At 39.9% G+C, this 25,351-nt stretch overlaps 1 protein-coding gene across 7 annotated transcripts in view; it reads left to right on the top strand.

Moving 5' to 3' along the window:
• Window positions 1-25,351, top strand: part of LDLRAD3 (low density lipoprotein receptor class A domain containing 3) — a 121,745-nt gene that overhangs the window by 76,632 nt on the left and 19,762 nt on the right. For 3 of the 7 annotated variants that reach the window (XM_077929100.1, XM_077929112.1, XM_077929108.1), the window contains exon 5: window positions 19,376-19,517. The exons of the other annotated variants lie outside the window; for them this stretch is intronic. In XM_077929100.1, coding sequence (XP_077785226.1) covers window positions 19,376-19,517 — 142 coding nt within the window. The remainder of the gene's footprint in view (window positions 1-19,375; window positions 19,518-25,351) is intronic. 7 annotated transcript variants of the gene reach the window in all.

Raw genomic sequence — 25,351 nt, 5'->3', positions numbered from 1 at the left:
AACAGGCATATAAAAGTCTGACTATGGTCCCCTAAAACTTCATTCACCCCATGCATGTGGTTAAATTTAGCCAATCATTAGCAAATGGACAGAGAGACTGTTTTATAATATATGTGAATGCACTTTTCATCCTATTTCCTAAGGTACAAAGCATATATGCCATGCACATTTAATTTGTGCCTCACTGTCAGATAAGTGCTGAACTTCTGCTGTGCATTGGAGCATCACTAAATTGTACGTTAGAGATAGTTGCCTGTACTAATTGTTGCCCGGGGGCTTATTGATCGATATTGCTTTATGTTTGTTGGCAGTAAAGTCCAAACCTATCTAAAATGATATATGCGTTGTTAGTTGTTGAAAATTATTGTTAATTAAGGGTCACTGAGGGTATATACATATTTAATATGCTCCTTTCATACTGCAGCACAGACGTCTTAAAATGTCCTAAGTTAACATTAAGGCAAACCAGCCAAATTTAAGCACAATGAATTGCTGTTGGTTTTAGTGAAACAAAATCAAGCACATATGGCTTAAACGGGCTCTAAATAGACATAGTTTTCAATTTAGCTTGTAGTTACTGCTTAACTTTTGGTCTTCCTTTATTAGTGTAAACCTGTTTTGTTCCATTTTTATTTCACCATGGCAACCAAAGAGACACTAGTTAGAGAGGCTTGTCAGCAATCTCCAGGTCCAATTAGTCAGCTGTTTCTCAGCAATGCAAAAACAGGCAGTCGGTGAGCCTTACTAAACTAGTGCTATTCATATTTTGTTTTCCATTTTGATGACAAGTTTCAATCACTCCATTCATTCTTGCACAGAGAATCCTTTCTGGATTTTGTTTCTCCCTCTCTTCCCCAGTTTCTATAAAAGCAAGCTCAACAAATATGTAGCAGGAGCTTATGCTTGCTGTCCTTTAAATCATTCAGTTCTTTGAATATATTCACAGTGCACTATTATTTAAACCTCTCACTATGCAAAGGGCTAGCATTCACCAGTGAACTTAGTTATACATTTGTGATTGCTGACCCTTTGTATAGTGGGAGGTTGAAATAATAAGGATGGGAACTGAAAATACTCCATCTTGTGGCAAATACAAAGGCTTGTTATCTCTCTGGGTGAAATTATAACTCTTTTTCCCTGTGCACATTTGGTATCTGAAACATCATTTTGCAAATGGGTTTCTTAAGAGAGAGAAAATACTGTTTCCCTTTCAAAATATTGGATAGCTATTTAAATATCCATACAAGCCTCTCAAAAAAGTTGAGACGGAGGCAGTTTTGTCAACTCTTTGAACTCTGCTCTATTACCAGTTGCTATTGCCTTGAAGTCTGGTTTGAGTCATCAAGCAAATATGTAGCAAGTATAATTATTTTAGTCCTGAAGAAGACCGTTTTAATGCTCTTCATTCATTTTTGTTTTATTCATTCATATATTCTCTCTTCAGTATAAATAAGACTCATTTGGTATAGATTTTATTTGTGCAGTGTCTTCCAGTTTTTCTGAGTAGCACTGTTGGTAGTGAAAGGACGCCAGTAGTCTTCCTAAATTAGTACTTTTTGTCACAACAGCATTTCTACCAGATTGAACATCTACTCCTGAACATCTATTCTTTTCCACCTTACAGCACCTTAATGGTGGATATGTGTGTGTGCGTGTGTGAGAGAGAAATGGTTTGTGTGGCAGTGTATGCTTCCACCCCACCAGATTGAAAATGGATACCAACTGCCACTGAATCCACACACAGATAAAATTACTCTCAGACCATGCATGCAGTACTTCTAACATGGCTAACCTAGGGTGCAAAGGTCTTTCCTCAGTACCGTTTCACTCTGCACCTATGTTGGTTAAATTTGTATTCTGAGACTAAGTCTTGAAGCCTTAACTGGTCACATGTAAAAGCATTCCCTCCCATATTGCCAAGGCTCCTGGGAAACTAAGTCTGGAATTTTGAAGAAACTTTCTTACGGTAAGACCAGAGAGCACAGAGTCCTGGAGTTCCTGCATTATCTTGCTCCAGCTTAGTATAGCTGGTGCTAGTGAATTTTCCATGGAGATTTGCCACACTTTTCTTCCCCTTTCCTCCTGCAACTCACTCAAGGATGGCTGGAGAAAAGCCAGCAAAATTATTTCTTGCTGAGACTTTAAGGCTCCCCAGAGCCACTAGGTCTGTGGAAAAGTGATCTTTGCCTAACAGCAAAACTGTGTAAAATGCTTTTTAGGCCAGTTCCCTTAGCAGTCAACTGATGCTTCTTTCTGTTTCATCACTTATTTCCTTGCACGTTTGGTCTTTTACGCATATGTTAACACCTCTCTGTATGCTGCTTTTTCCTCCTTGGCCTGTCTAGAATCCTATTCTTAAAGAAACTATATCTGTGATAGGAAATATGTAGAACAGGCAAACCTAAATTATTTCAGTTTGTGTACTTCTGACATGTGTGGGTAAGTGAGTTAATGGACAAAGAGTTGTAGGAGTGAGGCACCTGGGTGCTATCTAGTTCTAGAGTCCTGGAGGAGGAAAAGAAGGGTTTACAGACTGAAGATTTCATGCACCTCTTGCTTTCTGACCTGTTTAATTTTCTAGTAGGTCTGCTTTTGGACCTTCGTCGTTTGTAGGCTTTATGTAGAAACCTTATAAATGTCATCCTATTCGATGAAATGTTATCAGAATCATGAGAGATACATTGTTGCTGGAAGCTTAAATGCAGCTGCAGCTTTGCAAAATTCTAAGGTTTTCAGTTCAGGTTAAATTTGTTAACATTGCCAAACTTAATTAGAATAGGAAACTGAAAGCATAACATGCATTTAAAATGTATAGATTTTTTTTTAAAAAAATACTGTTTAGTGAAAATGTTGCATATCTAAGAACATGTTTCTTTTCATGCATGCAGTGTTCTCATTAAAATACCATCTAGTAGTTTCCATTCTTAAAAGCAAATTCACTTATTCACTCATTTATTCATCTCTTCATCTCTCATTCATGCACAAGTAGCTTTAACCAGTCTTGAAGAACATCCCTCTCACTCTCCTATTCATTGAAAAGCTTTTCATTTTCCCTCTTAAGGGAGAGTATCTAGAAATAGCTGTGTCTCGTTAGGTGGCCTTCATTTACTGAATGATGGAGGGAGGTCTCTAGTCAATTGGAGGAATATTTTAATGGTTGAAGAGTTCAGAAAGGGCAGATTAATGGATGGATTGGTTTGTTCTTCGTGCTGTTCAGCTCCTTTCTATGTTTCCCTTTAATTAGGAATGTATTCCTGGTCATTTGCAATGTTCTATCAGCCTGAAGAATAGATTCTGATCATCAAAACAAACTCCACTGATGTAACCAGTCACTTATATAAATCGCCTATGAGCTTAGACTTATGTTTGCAATGAGAGAGAGAAAGGTATTATGAGGGAACGAAGTGGGGGTTTCCCTATACTATGAGAATGGTCCCTTTACTTTTTTATACATTTCTTAGGAGCAACATTATATGTCTTTGCTTATATACTAATTGTAGAAGCTGCCAAGCCAAAAGGGCATAGGTATAGGGGGCGTATATGAAAGGTGATAGGACAGGGAGACTTATTTAGGTAGAATTGTCCATGAATATAAACCCTATGGAAAGAATAAGGAAAGGTGTATTGGAGGTGGTACTGTTTTTGTATTTTAAAAATGGCATAAAATCCAACAAGCTGGAAAGAAGAAATAAAGTCCTTCAAATAATCACAGTAGAAGAAATACAAAATAATTTAATACTGGAATCAAACTCTTCTCCCGTCTCCTGAAGTGATCAAAGGTCTGAGGATAAACTTGGAGTGGAGAAATAAATAACAGAGAAACACGCAAAGGATATTGTAACAGTGTACGATTTTAACTATACTCTGCATCCACTGGGTAAATGTACATTCAGATTGTGATACACACCCACCCACCACATTTCTAAATGTGATAAATAAATGTACCATACAGCCAGCTAGTCATGGAACTGACTAGATGAAATGCAGCCCTTGACTATAACAAAGTAGCACCCAGGATCTATTGCTCAACACAAATGTTACTGAGATACTTGGGTATATGTTAAAAATAAATGGGGCAGCAGTCATATTTAACTACAAAAGAGGGAGCTTTTCAAAGATGAGAAGATTAGTTAGAAGAAAGTTGAAATGAAGAGTCAAGAGGGGAAAATGTCTTCAGGTGCTTGGTGGTTAGCATAAAAACACAAGAATAGAAGTATATATATATATATATATATATATATATATATATTCTCTGTTTTTAGGAACAGTACAGTGGTGCATGGTGTAGTTAAGGATTCACAAAAGATTCCTTTTAAGAAGTGATCCTACTCAAATAATAATAATAATAATAATAATAATAATAATAATAATAATAATAAATTAGTGTTATTGTTATTGTCATTATTTATTATACCCTGCCCATCTGGCTGGGTTTGGGCAGCTCCCAACAGAATATTAAAATATACAATAAAACATCAAACATATTGCAGCCAAAATTCTGGTGAAATTACCCAAGTGCCCTCACCAATTTAGCCAATCTAATTTGGCTATTTGTTACCATCGGTGCAGTAAGTAGCATTGCCCACGTTGTTCTCCAGCCCCATTGCTATTCTCCGTTCTAAAATGCGTGAGCACATTTTGATGAGCACCAAATTATTCATAAAACATGACCTGCCTGTTCAGTTTGACCCCAATCAACCTAATTTTGAATTGAAAATGAATCTCTTCAAAAAGATTTTTGCAATTCTTAAATGGTAAGAGGTGCTGAAAGATCATATTGTCAGAATGTCTTAACTTTGCTTTGTAAATGGCCTGTTTGAATTCCTTTATACTGTTGTGTTTCAACCCAATATTGACAGACCTCCGAAGGAGAAAACCTATGTTACAATGTTATATGAAGATCAAATCTATTTGTAAATGCATTTAGAACATGCTGCCAATTTCCATATGCCGGGGTGTATACCTGTGCATACCCTTTCTTCGTATATATGTGAATGTGGGACATGTGTCAAATATACACTAAGTAGAAAGGTTCATGATTAACTTGCACCTTCCCTCGCTTCTGTTTGGTGAGGAAAAAGCAACCAATAGAATAAATATTCATGAGTTTCATAACCCCACATTTATATGTTAGATTCAAATTTCAGTGAATACAAGAAAATATGGGATGTGCCTCTCATTTATTTCTGCTTCTGTGTATTTTCATACAGTTTTAGTCTTTCTCCCCCACCCAACAACAAAACTTAATCTATGTTTCTTTAGATAGAGAAACACAAAATTGGTTTAGTGTTGGCTGAAAACTGTTATTTTCTTCCTAACCTTATCCATTAAGCCTGTACAGGGCATGAAGTTGTTAGTTTAATGAAAGCTTCCAGCTGAGTATTAATTTTGCAGATTCTTCGTCTAATAGCAGTGCTTGTTGTCTTGAAAGAAGTCTGGTTGTAGCCTTAAGATAATTCATCCGGATTCCTTTCTTTCTGTTTTTCAAGCCAGAGTCACATAAGACCACTGAAGCACACTGATTCAGCACTGACTTCTCATGTCAAACTCATTTAAATATAGCTTCATCATAACAGAATACTAAGGAGTCAGTGTTGTAATAAGAATATTCCCTTACATAAAAAGTATTTTCTGACCTAAGCGCTCAGCATGGATGATGGTATGTCAAGCCAGAACAAGATGCAACCCCTTTGTCAGTTTTCAACCTCGTTTTCACTTGGTTATGAGCATACAAGTTGGTAATGGAAAGTGGCTGCTATGGAATTTACTTTCCGTGTGACTGGAAATGGATATACAGTCGTACCTTGGTTTTTGAACGCCTTGTGAGTTGAACATTTTGGCTCCTGAATGCCACAAACTCGGAAGTGAGTGTTCTGGTTTGTGAACATTTTTTGGTAGCCAAACGTCCAGCGCGGCTTCCGCAGCTTCCGATTGAGTGCAGGAAGCTCCTGCAGCCAATCAGAAGCTGCCCTTTGGTTTTTGAATGTTTTCGGAAGTCGAACGGACTTCCGGAATGGATTCCGTTTGAGAACCAAGGAACGACTGTACAGTAGTGTGGCAGTCTGTACAGAGACAATGCTGAATGCACACACACATTAAAACAATATTTCCTTGCTTCCAAATGTTGCATTTCTCAGATCAAGTACATCCACGTTTATTTAAATGTAATAAATGAATACAGATCAATCAACTAAAAAACCCCCAAACCATTTCTCAGATCATAATCAGTCTTATATTCATACCTCCTTTCTTAACATGCTCTGCTCCATGTGGATTAAATTTGGGAACCAAAAATGCAAACCTGTAGTTTCTGCAGACCTCACTGTTCCTCTCCAGTGAAAAGAGGGGACCACCTATATTCCCCAAAGGAAGTTAGATTTCATAATGCATGTCTTTGGTGCACGTCTTTTGCCTCTTGGGAAGAGCAAACTGAAGAAAAGATGTGGGCCTTTTTAATACCAAGCCAGTGAGCTTCCATCTCCTCTCTGTGTGTATGTATCTATTTTCTGAGCTATCCAGTCCCATGGTAGTTAGTTAGATCTTTAATAATTGTCTCCCTTGATACATGGTCGTTTTTTTCCAGGGATCAATCTATAGATGTTTAGTCAGCAGCTTGTACATCGAATGGCAGAGTTTCTATAGCACACAGGTTTAACTGATCTGGATTCAGTCGGTAGCTGACTGGTTCAATGCATCATGTGCATTGAGAAAATTTGCTGACCTGTACTTTTCCCCCAATATTATTAATGAACCAAAGAACACACTGCCCAATTTTTAGGGGTTTTAAAGGCTCGTTTGCTGCTCTGTGGTAAATAGTGTTACTGGTTTAAACATATTTACCCTGTTCATGTATGTGCTGTTGGGGGTAAAATGCACAATCTCTAGGGAATTGGGAGCTTATGAGGTCACACCTGGCCATCTCAGGACTGCCTGCTTAGTCACAAAACTTCCAGCCCCAGTTCTTCTTTGGCATCTTATGCTTTCCCCAAACCATAGCCCTGTCCCCAGCTAGTGGTGGAGGAGCATGGAGGGGAGATGAAGAGCTATGCTACGGTACATCTGAGTGGGAGTGGGGTTAATATACTACACACACAGGCATTGGCAACAGTTCTTTTTTTTTTTTAACTTATCTGATTTCTGTGGAAATAGTAAACTTACAAGGAAAAATAAACTTCTTTATAAGCGCCTGGCCATTATGGTAAACAGCCAGCAAATGTAAAGAATGAAAATCACAATTGAATAATCATTTCAAGAGCTTGTTAAATAGATTTGTTATTTGAACTGAAGCAACATAAATACAACTTTTTGAACAAAGAAAAACCGATTTGTTAACTATGTTTTTCTGCCCTCTGCATCACATAGATATTAATCCCTGTATTCTGTGCAGTGTTTCTGAACATCTAATATTTCCATGGATCTTATTGTTGACAGCATGTTTATACAGACGGTTCCTTTGATGCCATAGGGGCGTGGTAAATGTAAAAGGAACAATGAAGGTATCATTCCTATAATTTCAAGCTTGAAAGAAAAGCTGTAATGATAGGAAACAGACAGGGAAGGGCAATAAAAAGCTATTGGGGCTGGAAGCAATCTGCTGGTGCTCTTCTCTTGAAGGAAATATGAACAATGCCAGTGGCAAACGCTATTTGTTATTGCACTATTGATATTAACAGTTCCTGAACTGCAGAAGTTATTAAAATTTAGAGAGCCAGAAAATACATTTGAAGAACAAGAAAAAACCACATCACATATGTTGTGCCTATTCCATACCCAACAGCAGCTGAAATGGAGCTTCAATGGGTCTGAAATCGTAGTAGAAAAGAAATGGACTCGGGGAGTGGGAAGGGAAGATACAAAAGTTACTCCCAATGTGGATTCCAGAAGTGCCACAGATCCCAGAAGGCCATGCTGGCACATCCACCAGGCTCTCATTGCTTCCTGGCATGGAGACATGCTGTTGAGACTCTGGCTGAGGAGACATGGTCCTGCATTTTTACCATAGTTTCCACTCTCATTTTGTCAAGCCAAGCGATATGAAAATCTTGTTTGAAGCACGGTATGAAAGTCTTGCGTGCCGGGTCAGTTGCTTTAAAACAGTTCTTGGGCATTGCACTTTCTACCTGGCTGCCATTTCTCCCTTGCATAGTGGGGCCAGCAAGGCAGGGTTTCCAGCAGAGAAGCAGTAAATAGAACAAGGCCGCTTAACCCTTCCCTTCCCTCATTTTCCTCGGTGCCTCTCTGCAGGGTGGGTTCCATTTCCATCATATGCACAGGCCTGGAGCTCAAGGTAGGCAGAAAGTGTGGAGGGAAGAACCAGAGGAGGAAGGTGGTGGCCAAGAGAAGGGTCCGTTGGTCTCCTTCCTGCTGCCAGTCACTGCTGTGCAAAGGCAGAGCATGCAGCCCTGCCTTTGATTTCCATGGAATGTACACTTGCATTGGACCTCTGGTCCTCTTGACATCATGAATTAAAATTAAGTAGCTACTGTGCTGACAAATATAAGCTCACAAAACCTATACCTATTTACTGAGGAACTGAGTATCATTGAAGATATTTCTGAGTTAGCATACACAGGATTCCTCAGCAACTTTTGTTTATTTAGACTCCAGTACTCAGATGGCTGTTTTTAGATGTGCAGCATCACATCTTTCCCCATTTTGCCTACTGATCCCAATGTCCCTTTGGTGAAAACATTCAATTGAGACAAAGGCAGAGGCTTGAAATGCTTGTCAGGCAAACGTGGTGAACCTCAGGCTTGGGAGCCAAATGTAGCACTCCAAGCCTCTCTATCCAACACTTAGGACTATCCCTAAGCCACGCCACATCCCCTCTCCAATGGTGCACCTTCGTCTAGTGCTTTTGGCCAACTGCAATGTGTTCTTTTGTGGGAATAATGCTTGCCTGGATGGAAGGTGGAAACGTGGGGTGGCTGAATGGGGGTGTGGGTGTCAAAACTTCTGTGTTTTCCATGTCTGGAATCTACAAAGGTAAGAGTCACTGGAAAAAGAGGCGCCAGAACTCACCATGAATGCCTCCCTTGTTCTCTTATAATGGCAATGGAATCCACCTAAGAGGTGCCGGAGCTGAGTTCTGGCAAATGCCAGCTAAAAAAAGCACTGGTCACTTCTATTGCTCTACCTATTTTGTCACTTTTTCCTGCTCACCGCTAGCATATATGCAGCCCACAGAATGTTCTCCACAAGGGCTGTTTCTTGCCCCCCCCCTTTTTTTCTAAGATTGCTTGCCTGGTTATCACAGCAAAAAAAAAAAAGTGATAGTAGCGGAAGATTTTGCTCTTTTGCCATTTTGTTATGCCTTCTGGCATTGGATGCAGGTAATTGGTGTAGGAGTTGGTCCAGCTGCCTGTACACTGTTGGAAATTTTCTTCTCCCCTCACTCTCGCCTGGTGATGTTCCCAAGTGGCCAGCCTTCTGTCAGACAGTTGTGTTCTTCAGTCCCTCTGGCACAGGAGAAAAAGGAAAATGAGGCTGGAAATCTAACTTGAGATTTCTGTGGCTTTTCCTCTCTGTTCAAACAAATGGGTTTGGTCTGAAAAATGCATCTGTCAGAACTAAAATAGTGTATCGGTAAGCATGCTGTTATCATCCGCTGGGATTTGAAGGAATGTGCCCTTTTGAATATGAATGAAAGTTTACATAATCCTCAGAGACTGCTGTATAGCAGAAGACTCCTAGTCTTTTAGTGAGCGGGTGGTGGTGGAGAGAAGTGTTCACGAAAATAGCTTAAGTATATCCTATTTTTGCTGCTCCTATTTCTGTCACAATCAACAAACATTTCTGCATAGCATCAGCTGTTCCTTTTCAGTCTGCTTAACTCAGATTAACTCTTTTCTACTTCAGGTATAGCTAAACTAAAAGGCCGGACCACATTAGAAATACTTTCTTTGGGTTGTATCTAATGGCGACTTCACTTTAGCAGAAATGTTTCTGCTTAAATGAGTCAGGGCACCCAATTTTTGTCAGCCCCCCCCCCAATAAATTATTTCTTCCTGTATTGTCAGGCACTGCTATTTTGATATGAGTTGTTTCTTGCGATTTTTATTTTATGAGTTTAATTTATTACATTTTTTGGTAACTTGCACTGGGACCATTTGTTGGCAGTCTGTAAATACAAATAAATAAATGATGGTTGTGTTTGGGGCCAGGGGTGGGTGGTTCTGCAAAAATCAGGTGCACTGATGTGCATGAATGGAAATTCTATGATTGATTTAGGTAATTTATAACTCTTCATTAAAATCAATACCAGAGCCAGTGCAGCATACAAATATAAGTAATACAGAGTAAAAGTAAGCACTTGAAAAAACTACTCTTCTAATAATTATTACTGGTAATTATAATGGGGGGAAATATTTCCTTTTCCTTCCTTTGGTTTTATTTTCTTGACCCTCCTCTGGCATTCCAGTGGTCGAAGGTGCTCCGATATTCATATGCAAATGATCTGGTAGGGCAGTTACAATGTTAATGATTGTGGTCATTTTGACAGTCTCCGAACCAAATGTAGCTGCAGGGAAATGGTACTTTTCCCACTTCAAACATAGGCTTAAGATAACAGGCAATTATTTTAATTGTGCACCATGTGTCTTTTTCTTCTTATGCATATCAAAATACTATTCCTATGAGTCTGTATATATATGAGTAGTAGCATCATGATATTTTATGGCTGACTACCTACATAAAAATTATTAACCTAGTTAGAATTAATTTCTATAGCACCCTTAAATGAGTCAAAATGTTCTTAATTATTCATCCTCTTAACATCGTAATGAGGTAAGAAACTGTTTTCATTGGACTGCTGAGCTGCAGCCAGAGCCAGTGACTTGCCCAAGGTCTTCCAAATACTCCAGGGCAAAAATGGACTGTGGACTTCTTTCATGCCACACTATAGCGAACGTCCCTTCTACACAAGCATTGCAGCTTGCCAGATGGAATGATCCCCTCTTCTCACCCTGCACACTGTGATGACGGTTCTTTTATCACACACATCCCGAGCTGGTTTCAGGGGACATGATGGGAGCAGAGAAGGGAAAATTCCATAGTGCAAGCGGAAACACTCCATATGGGAGTGGAGGGTACATGCCTAATCTCCTAAGCCCTACATCAGGGGTCAGCAAACATTTTCAGCAGGGGGCCAGTCCACTGTTCCTCAGATCTAGTCGGGGGCCAGACTATATTTTGAAGGGGGGAAATGTACAAATTCCTATGCCCCACAAATAACCCAGAGATGCATTTTAAATAGAAGGACACATTCGACTCATGTAAAAGCACGCTGATTCCATCCATGGGCCGGATTTAGAAGGCGATTGGGCCGAATCCGGCCCACGGGCCATAGTTTGCCTACCTATGCCCTACATGTTTGCTAGGGCAAGAAATAAATTTCCTATGTCACAAAAGGTTGCATAAAGTGTGGTATTGGGATTTTCTCCTCTCCTAAGGAGAGAAGGTGAGGTAGATTGGGTGCAAGAGGGAGAATGTGACAGCAGTGAAAGAGATGGTTTTAATGCATTATTATTCAAGCTTATTCAAATATGAGTTAGGAAATGAGCAGCAGGCTATAGCAAAGCTCCCCCATATTGAAAGTACCAAATTCTGATTATGAAAGGAATTCAATCCAGTAACAAGCCATCCAGGGTGCTTCCAGAATGGGACTTAATTTGCTAACAGATAGTTGACATACTGCAAATGGGTTGTTGGCAACAGATGGGCAACAGGTAAAAAACAATAAAAAATATTTGATTTCCCTGTGAAATAACAAATCCAGATTAAATTGGGGGGAGTGGCATTTTGATACCAATAAAATCATGTGGATGTTGCAAAAGTTCTTCATGCATGAGTAGTACAAATCCTACAAAGAATACCTACCCGGACGCATCTCAAACCGTACGTGTGGAGAAACACCCATTCCTGCCTTTGGTAATGTAGTTGGATCTCTCTCTGAAAATTTGTTTATATCTTGCATAAAACCAATCTTTAAAACCACAAAAAAACCTGTTGAAATTAAAATAGCTTTGTTTTTCAAAAGACCTCACTGCTAACCAAATTTGAATTTAATACAAAATCCATTTAGTCTGCAGCATTCTTCAAAAGACAGTTTGCGCTTCAGATGTCACTGCTTCATACATTTTCATTCATTTCCTGCAAGATATGTAAAGGTGCAGTTCCCCTCTTGCCTTTCTATATTTGCATGTATTTTCAATTGACAAGAGTATGAGTAGTGAACGTTGCTGAATGTTAATGCCAAAAATATAATGTATTCATTGTTTTATTCCTCTGCTGTAAGTAAACAAAGATAAATAGAAGTCAACTGCATTTCCACCTTTTGCATTACGTTCTGTACTTTTGTAGGAAAAACTTGAATAGCCAGATTCTAGAAATAGGCTTCCATGAAACAAAGTCCCACAGAGAGAGATAATTCTATTTTGCAAGCCCAAGTTAAGCATGGCATCCTGAATAACAACTTGCATTTCAGGCCTTTGGGAGCAGACGGGCCCAAGAAAGCATTTATGCACTACTAATTGCTGCTATTTGAGTAGAAAGTCACCAACTAAAAGTGAGAGAAAAGCAAAGTAAACTCAGCTACAGAGAAAGGGGTGTGTGTACAGTTCTGAGATTGCAGATTCTGAATCTGCCAAGTCCATTCTACTGCCCACCTGTGACCAGACATGAGATAATTGGCCCTCTAAGTCCTGGCACTACATGGCCTACTCAGTGGTTTCTTTCATCAGGCTAGACATCTTGGATAGGCCACACAGTTTTGTTTCTGCACCTTCGTTTTATACATCTTTGGGTGGACATCTTTCGATAGTCTGTTGTATGGATAGCTTTCTGCATATCTGAATTTTTATCAAGCTGATAGATACAGCAGACTCTGCAGCTTGAAATGAAAACTCATACCCCATGAGGTAATTGGGAAACTTAAGGGAATAAACGAACTTTTAAGAGAGGAAACAATAGCATTTGGATATATTTTCCTTAGACCAGGACCATGAATGGAATTCCTTTTTTAAAAAACACCCAAACAATAATATGTGAGAAAACTGTCTGGGAAAGATACAGGAAGTATTGTTATGGTTAAATACCAGATATCTTCTCTAGCCATTTGACAATTTTATTGCAGCCACTACATTTTCTGTAGATAGAAATAATTTATTAACTCTATAAAATCCAGTAGTATCAGCTAGCAGTGGTAGAAAATATGAATGAGAAAGAATTGATGGGGCTTCTTTCATACATCAGATTGTTTGGTGGGATGGGCTTGGCATAGTGTGATTTGTAGATTTTAAAAAATGATTTACGCAAATCATTATTTTGGAAATTTCTTTTTAGTATTGGTTTTAGAATATAGTGTGTATCTATTTTGAATACTTGTGAACTAAAGGTATTCCATTTCCCTTTTGAAATCTGATAGTTGTATCTATCAAAAGATGGAAAGAAGTTGGTGATTATCAGCCTTAACCTTACAAAATTTATTGTATTAGTGCAATTTTCCTTTCAAGCAAATGACTAGTCAGGCAGAAAAATCGCAATGGGGTCAGGAAAATTACCTTGAAGTGTATAACTTCCTCAGCTGAAAAGGCCAAGCGGAAAGAACAGAGACTGGAAAAATTATTGAGTTTTATAGTAGTCTCTGAACAATAAACCACCAATCCATTTCCACACTTCTGCACAATGATTGTGCTTTTAAAATAATTATGATTAGCTATCTGAAAGCTTTGCCATGCTGAAGTCAACCAATGTTGATGAAACATGGCAAGTGCTAGGAGGCAGGCTCAGAGTAGAATAAGGAATCTTTTTTCCCTGTCTTTGAAGAAAGAAAAATTGCTATTTAAATGTTTTGGAAATTTCAACTGGTGTGAATATTGCGGGCTGATGATTAACCAGAAGAGGCTGCAGAAAACATATGCCAGCCTTCTGAAAGTCTTATGGGCTTCCACATTGTTTCCAGTTGTACTTCAAAATGCTGGTCTCAATCCACTTGACACCAGCCTATGGTACTTAAAGGGAAAGGCTTCTTCTGCAATAGTACCTCCCCCTTTGCTGACAATATCAGCTGAAAGACCTGGTTCAAGTGCCATAGTCTAGTGAGGCTGAAATATGGTGATAAGAAGTGAAGCCTTTTGGGTGGCAGGACCCCTGCTGATCCTCTCTCTGCCCAAAGTGGCCCGCCAAGAAACATCTCTTCCTGTTTTTAGCCAGCTTGCAAAAATATTTCTGTTTCAGAAGGCTTTTAAATGTCTACGCTGAATTACTGGGTTAAACTTTTATTTATGAATTTTACTATATTTATGTAGGCCGCTGAATAAATAATGCATATTCCCTGGGCAGCTCACAGAAAATTAAAATAAAATACAATGCAAAAGCAAAACCATTGAAATGTATTAAAATAGCTCTAGCATTAGAAGAGTCTTGTATTAAAACAGTATAAACAGTGTGAGGATTATTTTCTCCAGCAGAGCAGTGGTTCCCAACTTTTTTGGTATGGCGATCCTCAAGTCCATTTTTTGGGGAGGGTATGGCAGTGCATCATTTTATTGTCACATGAATTTTGGCCCTTAGGTCTTTAGCAGCCATCAGTATCCTGACTTTTAACTACAAGTTTGCCCATTTCTAACCATTACTTGAGGAGTCAGAGGGTAGCCTCCCTTTTTATCATTACATGCCAGATCCCTTCCCCTCTTCCAGTGTGGCTGCAAGGAAGTCAGCATTGAAAAGTGTGGTTAGTCTTAACTATGGTTTCCTAAAATGATCTAACATCTAGCCTTGCTTAATGTTTCAATAAATCATAGTTAAGATAAATGAGTTGGTCTGAGTTGAGACAGAATGCTAATTCTGATCTGACAGCTGCCCCAAGGGAGGAGAAGCAAGGTTGCATGATCCTGGGATGCATCTCACAGAACAATAAGGCATAGTTTATTGTAAGTGAATGCAATCACTAATGACGCAGGAGAAGTGAAAACTGGAAAACAAGGAAGTAGATCCAAGGGGAATGAAATTTTGAAATAAGTTGAGAGAGAGAAAAAAAACCTACTGAGAATGCATGTAGGCTTGTTCTTTTTGTTTTGTGGCACAGCTCATATTTGAGCAGATTTTGAGTTCTTCATTTGTCATGTTTGCCTTCTCTCTCCCCTTAACAAGCCTTGCCTCTCCTGATCTGGTCTGGAGCAAAATGGACAGTCTCTTTCCATCTAGAATAGATGTGCTTTGACTTGCTCAGCCAGCCAGCTTCTGCAGGCACATCTGTCAGGCTCAGGTTTTTCCCTTGCATCATTCCTTCAGTTGAAAATGATTTTACAAAGAACAGGCTACAAGGTCAGAATCAGACAGTGACTGAATTTAAAACAACAACAACTTTCATGCGGACTTGAAAATAAAACTATTAGAACATCAGCATATGTTGCAGAAAATCCCTGAAGCTCTTTATCAAATAGTGTTCAATGAAGTTCAATGAAGTTCAATGAAGTAGAGTTTCCAGGTGCTAAAAAAATGAGGATGTGGTGGGGGGAGGAATAGGGGAATTAATTGCAACAGTGAAAAGAAATAGTAACAACCTAGTGGATCAGTATAACATGGATCACATGGAATAGGTGGCTGATAATTTATTTCATTTTTCTATATGGAAGAACTTTGGTGCAGAGGTTGGACTAGGAAGCACATGCTTGGCAGGAACACTTTTGAATAGAAGAGATTCTGATGCCAAAGAGGCAAGCTGTTGTTTAGTATCAAATTGTGTTTCCCTTCTATGGGGGGGAAAACACCTTTCCTGCTTCTGCACATACATTCCCTGGAGCTCCTTACTATGATGCTGAGTTACAGGCAAAGGATACATGCAAATATAATAATGGATTGATGGGATTGACTGTATTCTAACAGGCCTTTTCTGAAAAGACCTCGCCCATATTTTTGTGTGTACCTTAATTTCCTTGCATTCAGACTACAATAGAACTGCTTGACAGATCAAGGGAAACTGCATTTGTTTTTATTTGAACAAGCTATATTAATGAAAATGCCTCCCGGTGGGATAGCAGTTTGCTATAAGCAGCACGTATTTCATTAGCTTTTTTAAAAAAAATAACACAACAACAAGTAGGATCATAAACTTAAAATTGCTTTAGCCTGAAAGCTTTCACAGTTTAATAGATACAGTATAACCCAACAGCAGAACAATAAACATGGGTGCAAACCTTTGAACAGTTCAGAATGTGTGTGTCCTTTAACATAATTGTGTGCGTGCGTATATTTAAATAGCAGAGCAACATGTTGACAACGGACCAAGATTATAAGGGTTAAGTTAAATTCATTCTAAGTTGTGCTATCATAAAAGGGTTATAGTGATCATGAATCAATGGTGATGCAGTAGTACTTGATATGAAAAAAATTTGATATAAGTATTTTTGGAAGGTTTCACAGTTCTCACCTGTCAATCATGAGAGTAAGAAATGGTTATGTGGAAATATCAAGCCCAAGGCCTGAGGCATTCGATGTATTTTTAACTACATGTTATATTACTTCAGGGTTTGTTTCTTGTGCAATTTTTTTTTTTAAATCCTTATAGTAATAGGTAGCTTCTTGATGAGGTTTGTGTACATTACACTTTCCGTTGAATCCTGTGCAGGAGTGTTTGCCAGATACAAAAAACATTTATAGAAGCATTACTCCAGGAAACGGAGATGGGGGGGGAGGTGTTGGAGGAGACTTGAAACCGTTTCATTCCCTACATGGATAATAATAAGTTGCTTTGTAACATCACAATATAAAGAAAACACGAAGCTTTTCACCAATCCACGAAACCACATTTCATTTCATTTTTAATGTGTTCACCACATTTTTAGTTTACTGTACCCAAGGCAGTTTAAATCCCTAGTAATGACAAAGTAGTCACCAAAAATCACATTGCCATCCTATAACATCTTAGCAAAAGGCAATAGCGTAGAGCATAACCAGACCACACCGTGGTATAAATATTTCCAGCGGGGTGGCAATTTTGGTCTCTTGCAGTGAGACTAACAGATATCCAACATTATTCAACGTTGATCCATTGAAATCACTGGACTTAAGTAATCTAAGCCTGTTGATTTCAGTGAATCTGCTACTTCATTATGCCGTGGGCTTATACTGACTGTGCAGACTAAAATCAGCTATAGAACAAAACCAGAAAATTATATGATAAATGAGATGAGCCAACGACTAACCAACTGATTAATAGTGGTGGTAAAGAGCTGTTTGATGATACTGTTTGATGATACCTTCAGCATTAGGCTTCAGGTTGTTACTGGAGAGAGTGTACTAAAAGAACATGTATTCCAGGTAGTGGGTCTAAAAACCACAAAGCACAGCCTCATAATAAAACAGAATTACTAAAATGGGAAACATAACATAAAACACAGCTATAAAGGGGACAGTATTAAAATAACAAGCCAGAAGAACCTTCAGCCAAATGCATTTTTGAACAGCCTTGCTTTCTTCCTCCAAATACAGAGTTGGTTTTATGTTTTGGTTTAGAAACTGATATTGTTTAATATGAGCCAGAGGCGTATGGTTTAGCAGTACAGACCATGGGGCTATCCGGTGTACATTTAACCCTCACTTTAAAATCATTTATAGTTTTAACTGCCCATTTTATCAGGCTATATAGTTCATGAAAAGGCTTTATGTTAATTCCATTAAGTGGAGAGAGAAGAAGAAAAAGTATAAATTGCGAAGGAAGACAGGAAGCTATCAGATTTCAGGCAGGAAGATTAATTTCCAAAAGGAATTTTCTCAGCTTGCATACCATGTTAAGAGACGTCTAGAAAAAATCTTCTCTGCTGCTGAACATCTCAGAGATGGAATATCTCAATTTTTCAGATAGTGGGTTGGGAAAAATGAGAAAGGTGGGGGGAGACCATTTTAAAAAAACTATTTTCACCAATAGGTGCAAATACATTATAGTCATTCTAACTGAGATAAACACCCAGTCAGGATACCAGGGAAGAGAATCAGGAGCACTAAATAGCGGCCTAAAAAGAAAGGCATGAAACTACCCTTTTATAATCAAATATGGTAACTTGAACTTATATTCTGGTATTAAATGGCTATAAAGCAGCACCCAACATTAACCTGTTTAAATGGAGCTGTTTGGGGGTGCTGAAATGTTCCTGCCCACCATCTTCATGTATACACTTTTGGGTGTTCCTGCTCATTGCTTATTCATTCCCCATTGGTTCACCACTTCTAATGAAACATAGGAAGCTGCCTTATATTGAGTCGGCCCATTGGCCTATCTAGTTTAGCAATGTCTTCACTGACTGGCAGCAGCTCTCTAGGATTCCAGGCAGAGTTCTCTTCCAGCCGTCACTAGAGATGCTGGGAATTGAACCTGGGACACTGTGCGTGCAAAGCAGATGCTCTGCCACTGAGCTGCAGCCGTCTCTCCATTGATACAGCAAATTGGTAGCAATATTCCTACACTATCTAGCGAATCTGATTTGGCTATGTGACTTCTTTCTAAATGGTCAGAGACTCACATATATCTTCACATTGCTACTTGATAAAAAAAAAAAATCACAGTGGAAGGTGTATTATGTCACTATCATACCTTTTCATGAAAAGCCACACACTCCACTGAGCCTCACTTACTCAATTCAGTAATGGCTTCTTCCCACATTACTGTCAGGGGATCTCTCTCTCTCTCTCTCTCTCTCTCTCTCTCTGCAGTACCTTCTTTATATTAGAATGACGCTTAAGTCATTATATGGCAGGAGTGTCTGAGGCAACAGGAATTATTGGAGTAGTAGAAGGCAAGAGCCAGATGAGCTGGGGATTATTTTAGCTCACTTTGATGTACCATAGGACAAAGTTTCCCAGTTTTTCCAGTCTTCCCGGTCTGAATTAGGCAAGTAAGGGAAATATCGTTTTTCTAAGCATCTCCCCTTCCTTTGGTCTGATGCTCTTGGAAAAGCTGGATTCAGGTGATTACTTTCCAGTTCATAACAATAATGTATAAGGGCAAATGGTGTGGGTATTTACCATCCAAGTCATGGGTAGGCAAACTAAGGCCCGGGGGCTGGATCTGGCCCAATTGCCTTCTAAATCCGGCCCGCGGACGGTCTGGGAATCAGCGTGTTTTTACATGAGTAGAATGTGTCCTTTTATTTAAAATGCATCTCTTGAGTTATTTGTGTGGCTCAGGAATTCGTTCATTTTTTAAAAATATATATATAGTCTGGCCCCCTACAAGATCTGAGGGACAGTGGGCCGCCCCCCTGCTGAAAAAGTTTGCTGTCTCCTGGTCCAAGTTGTACTTGAATAATTACCCCAAGTGTGTAATAAACTTATGGTAGAGAAAGCCATAGATGAGACTTTCCCAACCTTGTCCCTACAGGTGTTTGGGAATCCAGCTCTCATCAACCCCAGGCAGTATGGCCAATGATTATAGTTGTAGTCCAAACACAACTGAAGAGCACCAGTTTGGGAAAGACAGCCAGAGATTATCCCGATGAAATGATTTGCTTCATGGAAGAAAAGTTAAGTTGTTGTTAATAAGCATTGTAAAAGGAGCTCCCTGTATAGCGCCTGGAAGAGCAGAGAGAGCCAGTTGGGTTCATAGATAAATGGTTGACCCTTCAACTTAGTCAACACAATTTCAGACCTTTCTGCTGTGCACTCATTGCAGGGTATTGTGTGAGTTTCTAATGCAACTGCAGCTTAAAAATAAAATCTGCCGAGTTGTGAGGGTTAAAGCTAAAATCGTAAAGCACTTTGTGAATGACAAGTGATACTGTTATAGTCATAATAGTAGCTGCTTACCTGTGTGTAACAGAGTTGTGGGGGAGGGATGAGTGGCATATTCAGTGGGTCAAGTCAGGATGCTGAATTGTGAAAGCAAGCAAGCATTCTGTAGTTTGAATTGTGGAGAGCTCATCCTCGACTCTTGTTCCGTAAGGCATGATTTTCACTCCACAGGAACCTGATTTATGGGCAAAAGTCCCCATAGGAGCAACTAGATAAAAGCTGTTGACAATGAAAAACTATTATGTATTCTGGTCTTTGTTTTTTGTCTAGACAGTGTAACACCCCAGGATAGTTCTAAAAATACAGTGACAGGTGGTTATTCTTTCTGAGGGTAAGCAGGGGTGAGGAAGGAAAGAGTGCAACTGGTGTGTTTTTTCATACATTTTCCTGCAACTACTTCTGGCTGAATAGAGCCCACAGCCACATGTGAATGAGTGAGCAAGCAGAGCTTATATCACTGGAAAGATTACAGCATATCTCTGGTTATGCCCAAAGCCTGTGTAAGAAGGGGTTATCCAAAGCACTCTGTGAGCTCTACTCAGATGGCCCATGCAGATGTTGTGGAACCATCAAGAGCAATTGTAATTGACCCTGCACTTGATTGTTTTTTCCCCTGACAACAGAGATTGAGACCATTTGTCAGGACTCCCAGCTGGAGTAACAACCTGAACTTTGGCTCCAGGGAAGAAAGTCCAGTCGGATTTGTCACTGGTGTTGGAGACAGATGTCAGGACCCTTACCCTATGTAGCAGCCTGGGTTGCAACTCTTGACTCAGAGGCTCCAATCTATCATTCCAGCATTGTGACTAGACCTAAGCTGCAGCCTGAGGATCAAAGCCTTGAGATCAGGACCTATGGAGTCCATCCCTATGGAGCCAGCCCCCACTGAGAAACTGCCCCTCTCCATACCAGTGACTCATATCCTCATGTCAGCTTAATAATGTACCTGCAGGCCTTGTCAGTATGGAGAGTGCTAGGCTCCAAATCAGATGCCTGCCCCTTTTTAAGGCTTCCCATTCCCCCAGAAAAGGGGTAGAACCAGGGGGAGAGGTGCTCTGGTCCTGGATGTATGAAAGCCATCACTCTCACAGAATTTAAAAGAGCAAGTTGTTCACTGAGACCGACACTTGCTGCTCCCTCTCCCAGTGCCCTGTGGGCCTATTGTCAAAACAAGAACTGGACCTATCAAACAGGCTAACAAAGCCTTGTCTAGGGCCTGCGATTTTTGCAGTATGATGCTGATGTAGTCTAATTTCCCTTATAAGTTGCAAATTCCCTGGTAACAGTTAAAGTAGCCCTTCTTAGCAGCCTGGCTTGGTTCCCATGATTTTCATAATACAGTGCTGGTTTTGACAATTTTGAAGAAGAAAAGTTTCTTCAGTGGTCCACCAACCTGCCCCCCACAGCCCCCTCCCTGAGCAATTTTAAAGTGGTGTGAAGGGGGACAAAGTTGGAGAACTGTTGGCATAAATGTTTGAGTTAACATAATCTTATGAAGACTTGAACTCCAAAACATTGCTGAAGAAAAATAATGACTCAAAGGTAGCACAAAATCCTTGAATAGGGGTATATAGAAGCTGCCCACTGTGATGTCCCAAACATCAAGGCCAGCAGCAGGTTTGAGGAGCCCCTGCATCAGTTGCCCTTTGCCCTCTACCCCAGTAAACGTAGCAAGCAATGGAAACCACGAGGGCATTCTGGGAAGATGAAGATGGTGGGTGACTTCATCCCTGCCTGGTGCTTGACTTTTAAAAAAGAAAAAGAGATGCCAGCAACCAGTGTCAGCTCCAGTAGACTTCCTGAGGCCCACGGACCCTGGCATTTGCACCATTGTGCCAAGTGCCGCAGCTGAGCCTGCCAAGCACACACAGATTTTCATTACCATATGTTATGAATTGTTTGAGCAAATAAGGAGCCCCAGAGATGTCTTTGGTTTCTGTCAGTTCTGTGTGCTTGGAAACGAAAAGGCTTGGGTCCTAATTCACACTCACAAAATGGGGCATTCCCTCTGTGGTCCCCATGGCTCATGCAAGTTTGGAGACCCTTGTGAATGGTGTGGGATAGAGCGAGGGATGCAAATTGGGGAGTTGCAAGAACCCCCACCCCCACCCTTGCATAAAGAGAAGAGTAACTTAGGATTCAAGCCATGTAATCTTAAAAGAGCCGATTCACAGAAGAATTTTATGGGTGGCTCTGTGCTGTGAATATGTACCTCATTTTATATTTATAACTATTCCCAAGCTGTTCTTGCTAATGTATCTATTTGCATTGCATTTAGAAACTTTATTTAAGACAAGGAATCAGTGTTTGCTTGGTACATTAAGAATCCCATTTGTTTCCCCTGTCATGACATTCTGTTTGGGGGACCACTCTTGTCGTTAAAGGACTTGAAACATGTTTGTAGCTGGACTTTATGGTACTCAGGGATACTAATGGCATTGGAGGTGTGTTCCCAACCAAACGATTTTACTGCATCAGGTTTGTTTTATGTGGCTTGCCAGCGCAGGTCAGTGTCAGTATGGCTCTTGCTGATGAAAAAATACAAAACAACTAAAAACCTATCTTTCATTGCTGGTGAAGGAGTATGCAGCCTTGTACTGTTAAAACGGAAACCATCGCAGGAGGTGTTGAAATTTTGGGAGGTTGGATAGTTACAATGGAATAGTGGGGTACATATTTTTATTCTTATTTATTTATTCTTATTACAGTGGTGCCCCGCAAGACGAATGCCTCGCAAGACGGAAAACCCACTAGACAAAAGGGTTTTCCGTTTTGGAGGCGCTTCGCAAGACGAATTTCCCTATGGGCTTGCTTCGCAAAACGAAAATGTCTTGCGAGTCTTGCCATTTCCCCCCCCGCTCCCCCCCCTTTTTCTAAGCCGCTAAGCCGCTAATAGCCTTTTAGCAGCTCAGCCGCTAAGCCTTTAATAGCCGCTAAGCCGCTAAACCGCTAATAGCGCTAATCCGCTAAGCCGCTAATAGGGTTGCTTCGCAAGACGAAAAAACCGCTAGACGAAGAGAATCGCGGAACGGATTCTTTTCGTCTTGCGAGGCACCACTGTACTTTGTCAAAATATTATTTTTTAAAAAGAAGTATGCAGCCTTCTGAATTTCATGCACCATGCATGCTTTTTAAACATCTTCCAAGCCTAATAAAATCTTCCTCCATCTTACAAATGATTTAGTGGTGATGGTACAGCTTCCTTATCTTTCCTTTTGTAAACTCCAAAGGTTAAAAATACAACCAAAAGCCAAAGATCCTGACAATGGTTTTCCTTTTGAGTTGCAGCCTCTCGCACCACATCCTATACTTCCCCAGAGGGAAGAACAAGGTAGTTTGAAGCCATGTCAGTCAAGCAGTAGAGCGCTATAGGAATTTCAACAAAAGGGCCAGTGACAGCATGACTTGCAAACACTATGTATTTTATGGAGAGCACCATGTTGAAGTTTACAACAAAGCACGTGTCTTATTATTGCAAGTAATTAGAGAGTATATTGGCGTTCACTGTTTTCTGGTGTAAACCATTGTGTATGACTTGGGCAGGGGAGGGGGCACCAAATTTCAAATAAGCATGAAAGGACAAAGTGCAAAATTAACTAACTTGCAATTAATTTCAGTAGTAATTATGCAAAAAATTCCAGGCATGTGTAGAAGACAAGGAGTATGGCATAATTAGTTGTGGGATTTTTTTTCTCCTACTGTAATTACAGTGATGAATATGCATGAGGCAGTTTGGGAAGGCAAGCACAGCAAGCAATTGTATTTAATTAAACTTTTAGCTGCCTTAGCTATAGAAACTGCTTTTTTTTGTTTTAATCCCCTCAAAACTATTAGAAAATTTCCAGGAAAATAAGCTGTATGCCAGGATATGGAAATGACATTTCATGTTCCATTTTTCACAAGCAGAGTTCCTTGGAGCCATATATCATTGCCTGTGCCCTTGGTAGCTATTGTACTTTTATACACTCATTTCTTGATGAGTTTAATGTAAAGCTCTCTCAAAATCAGGTAAACTTAACGTTTGTGGCATTTAAAAACAAAAGTGTCAACCTTTTTGTGCATGTGAAATTCAGCTGTGAGCAAAGAGTCTTCTGATATCAACAGTGCAGCATTAAAAGATATGCTAGCGTGGTTGGCCAGTTGTCCTACACCAGAAGGAACCCTAAATTATATTTTTTTTAAAATCAGTCTGTGGAAACTTTATCCGAAGTCCTCTGTGATTTATATATCAGGAAAGTGCTGGTGAGCCTAGTTGCAGAGATGTAAGTAATGAAATTGCTCAAATCTTAATGGATTGGGGATACGTATTCCCTGCCTCTCTGTTCTTTCTATCCAGATCTGAATTTCAGCTCAAAAGTTGTTGTGTGTACATTTTAAGTCAGGAAAAACAGACTTCTGGAACAAGAGGGTGTCAGTCAATAGGTAGTACTTACTACTACAGGGTCACCAGTTTATATTCCCAACTCTGCATAATTAAACCATTGCAGTGATGGGTTTGTATGCTCTTGGAGTGCTTCAAGAAATCTGTGTTAAAGAACCTAGCAAATGACTTATTCCAGTGCACGCTATTATAGATTTGTGTGTGGTGAAGATAGGGGCACATGCTCTCTTATGCTTGCCCATTATGACTATTATGCTCTAGATGGGAGGGAATGATTGGGTGGGTCCAGGAAGTGGTTAATGCCTCACATAGGAAGCAAACGTGGGAGGTGCATTGCCACCTGAAGAAGATATCCCTGGACCCTGATGTTTCAGATATCTACAGCTCAGTTGGGAATATCTCTTTTCTGGACAAGGTAATAGACAGCTTAGTGGCTGGTCAGTAAGCAAATTATCTAGAACCATTTCAGTCTGACATAGTATTGACTTGTTCTTACTGCTCAGGAAGAGCTCCGTTTGATCAGACCAAAGGCTCATCTAGTCTAGTCCAGCATTCCATTTTCATAGTGACCAACCAGATACCAGTGGAAAGCCAGAAAGCAGGACATGAGTGTAACAGCACTTGTCTTCTCCAGCAACTGGCATTCAGAGGCATACTGACTCCAATACTGGAGCTAGTACACAGTCATCATGACTAATAGCCATTGATAGCCTTGTTCTGCACAAATTTGTCTAACCTCCTTGTAAATGCATCCGAGTTGTTGACTATCCCTACATGCTGGGTCAATGTAAGTATGTGCTCTGTGAAGAGGTGCTTCTTTTTTCTCTCCTCTGAATCTCACACCATTCAGCTGCTTTGGATGGGTTTCCTGACTCTTGGGCACAGGTGACCATATTTTCAGGGCAGCACTTGGAGACGTGCTCAGAGTTCATATTAGTCAATGACTGCTCCGAGCCAGGAAACTAGTGCATACTGAGAATGCATCATAGTGAAAGGTTAGTGGCTAATTGTGGGGCAGAAACTTGCATTGATCAATCTGTCAATCTCATTAATTAAATTCTGCAATCTAAATAAAATTGTAATCTTTTTGTACAGTTCTTGATATTTCCCTTTTAATTGCTCATTCACTGATTGCACATTCATCTTTGCAGCATCTCTTTACCATACCCACTTTTCCTTCAGATA

The sequence above is a fragment of the Podarcis muralis genome, chromosome 1, assembly GCF_964188315.1.
Source record: "Podarcis muralis chromosome 1, rPodMur119.hap1.1, whole genome shotgun sequence".
NCBI lineage: Eukaryota > Metazoa > Chordata > Lepidosauria > Squamata > Lacertidae > Podarcis > Podarcis muralis.
The sequence above is the reverse complement of the archived record's forward strand: the minus strand, read 5'-3'. Positions and strand labels throughout refer to the sequence as shown.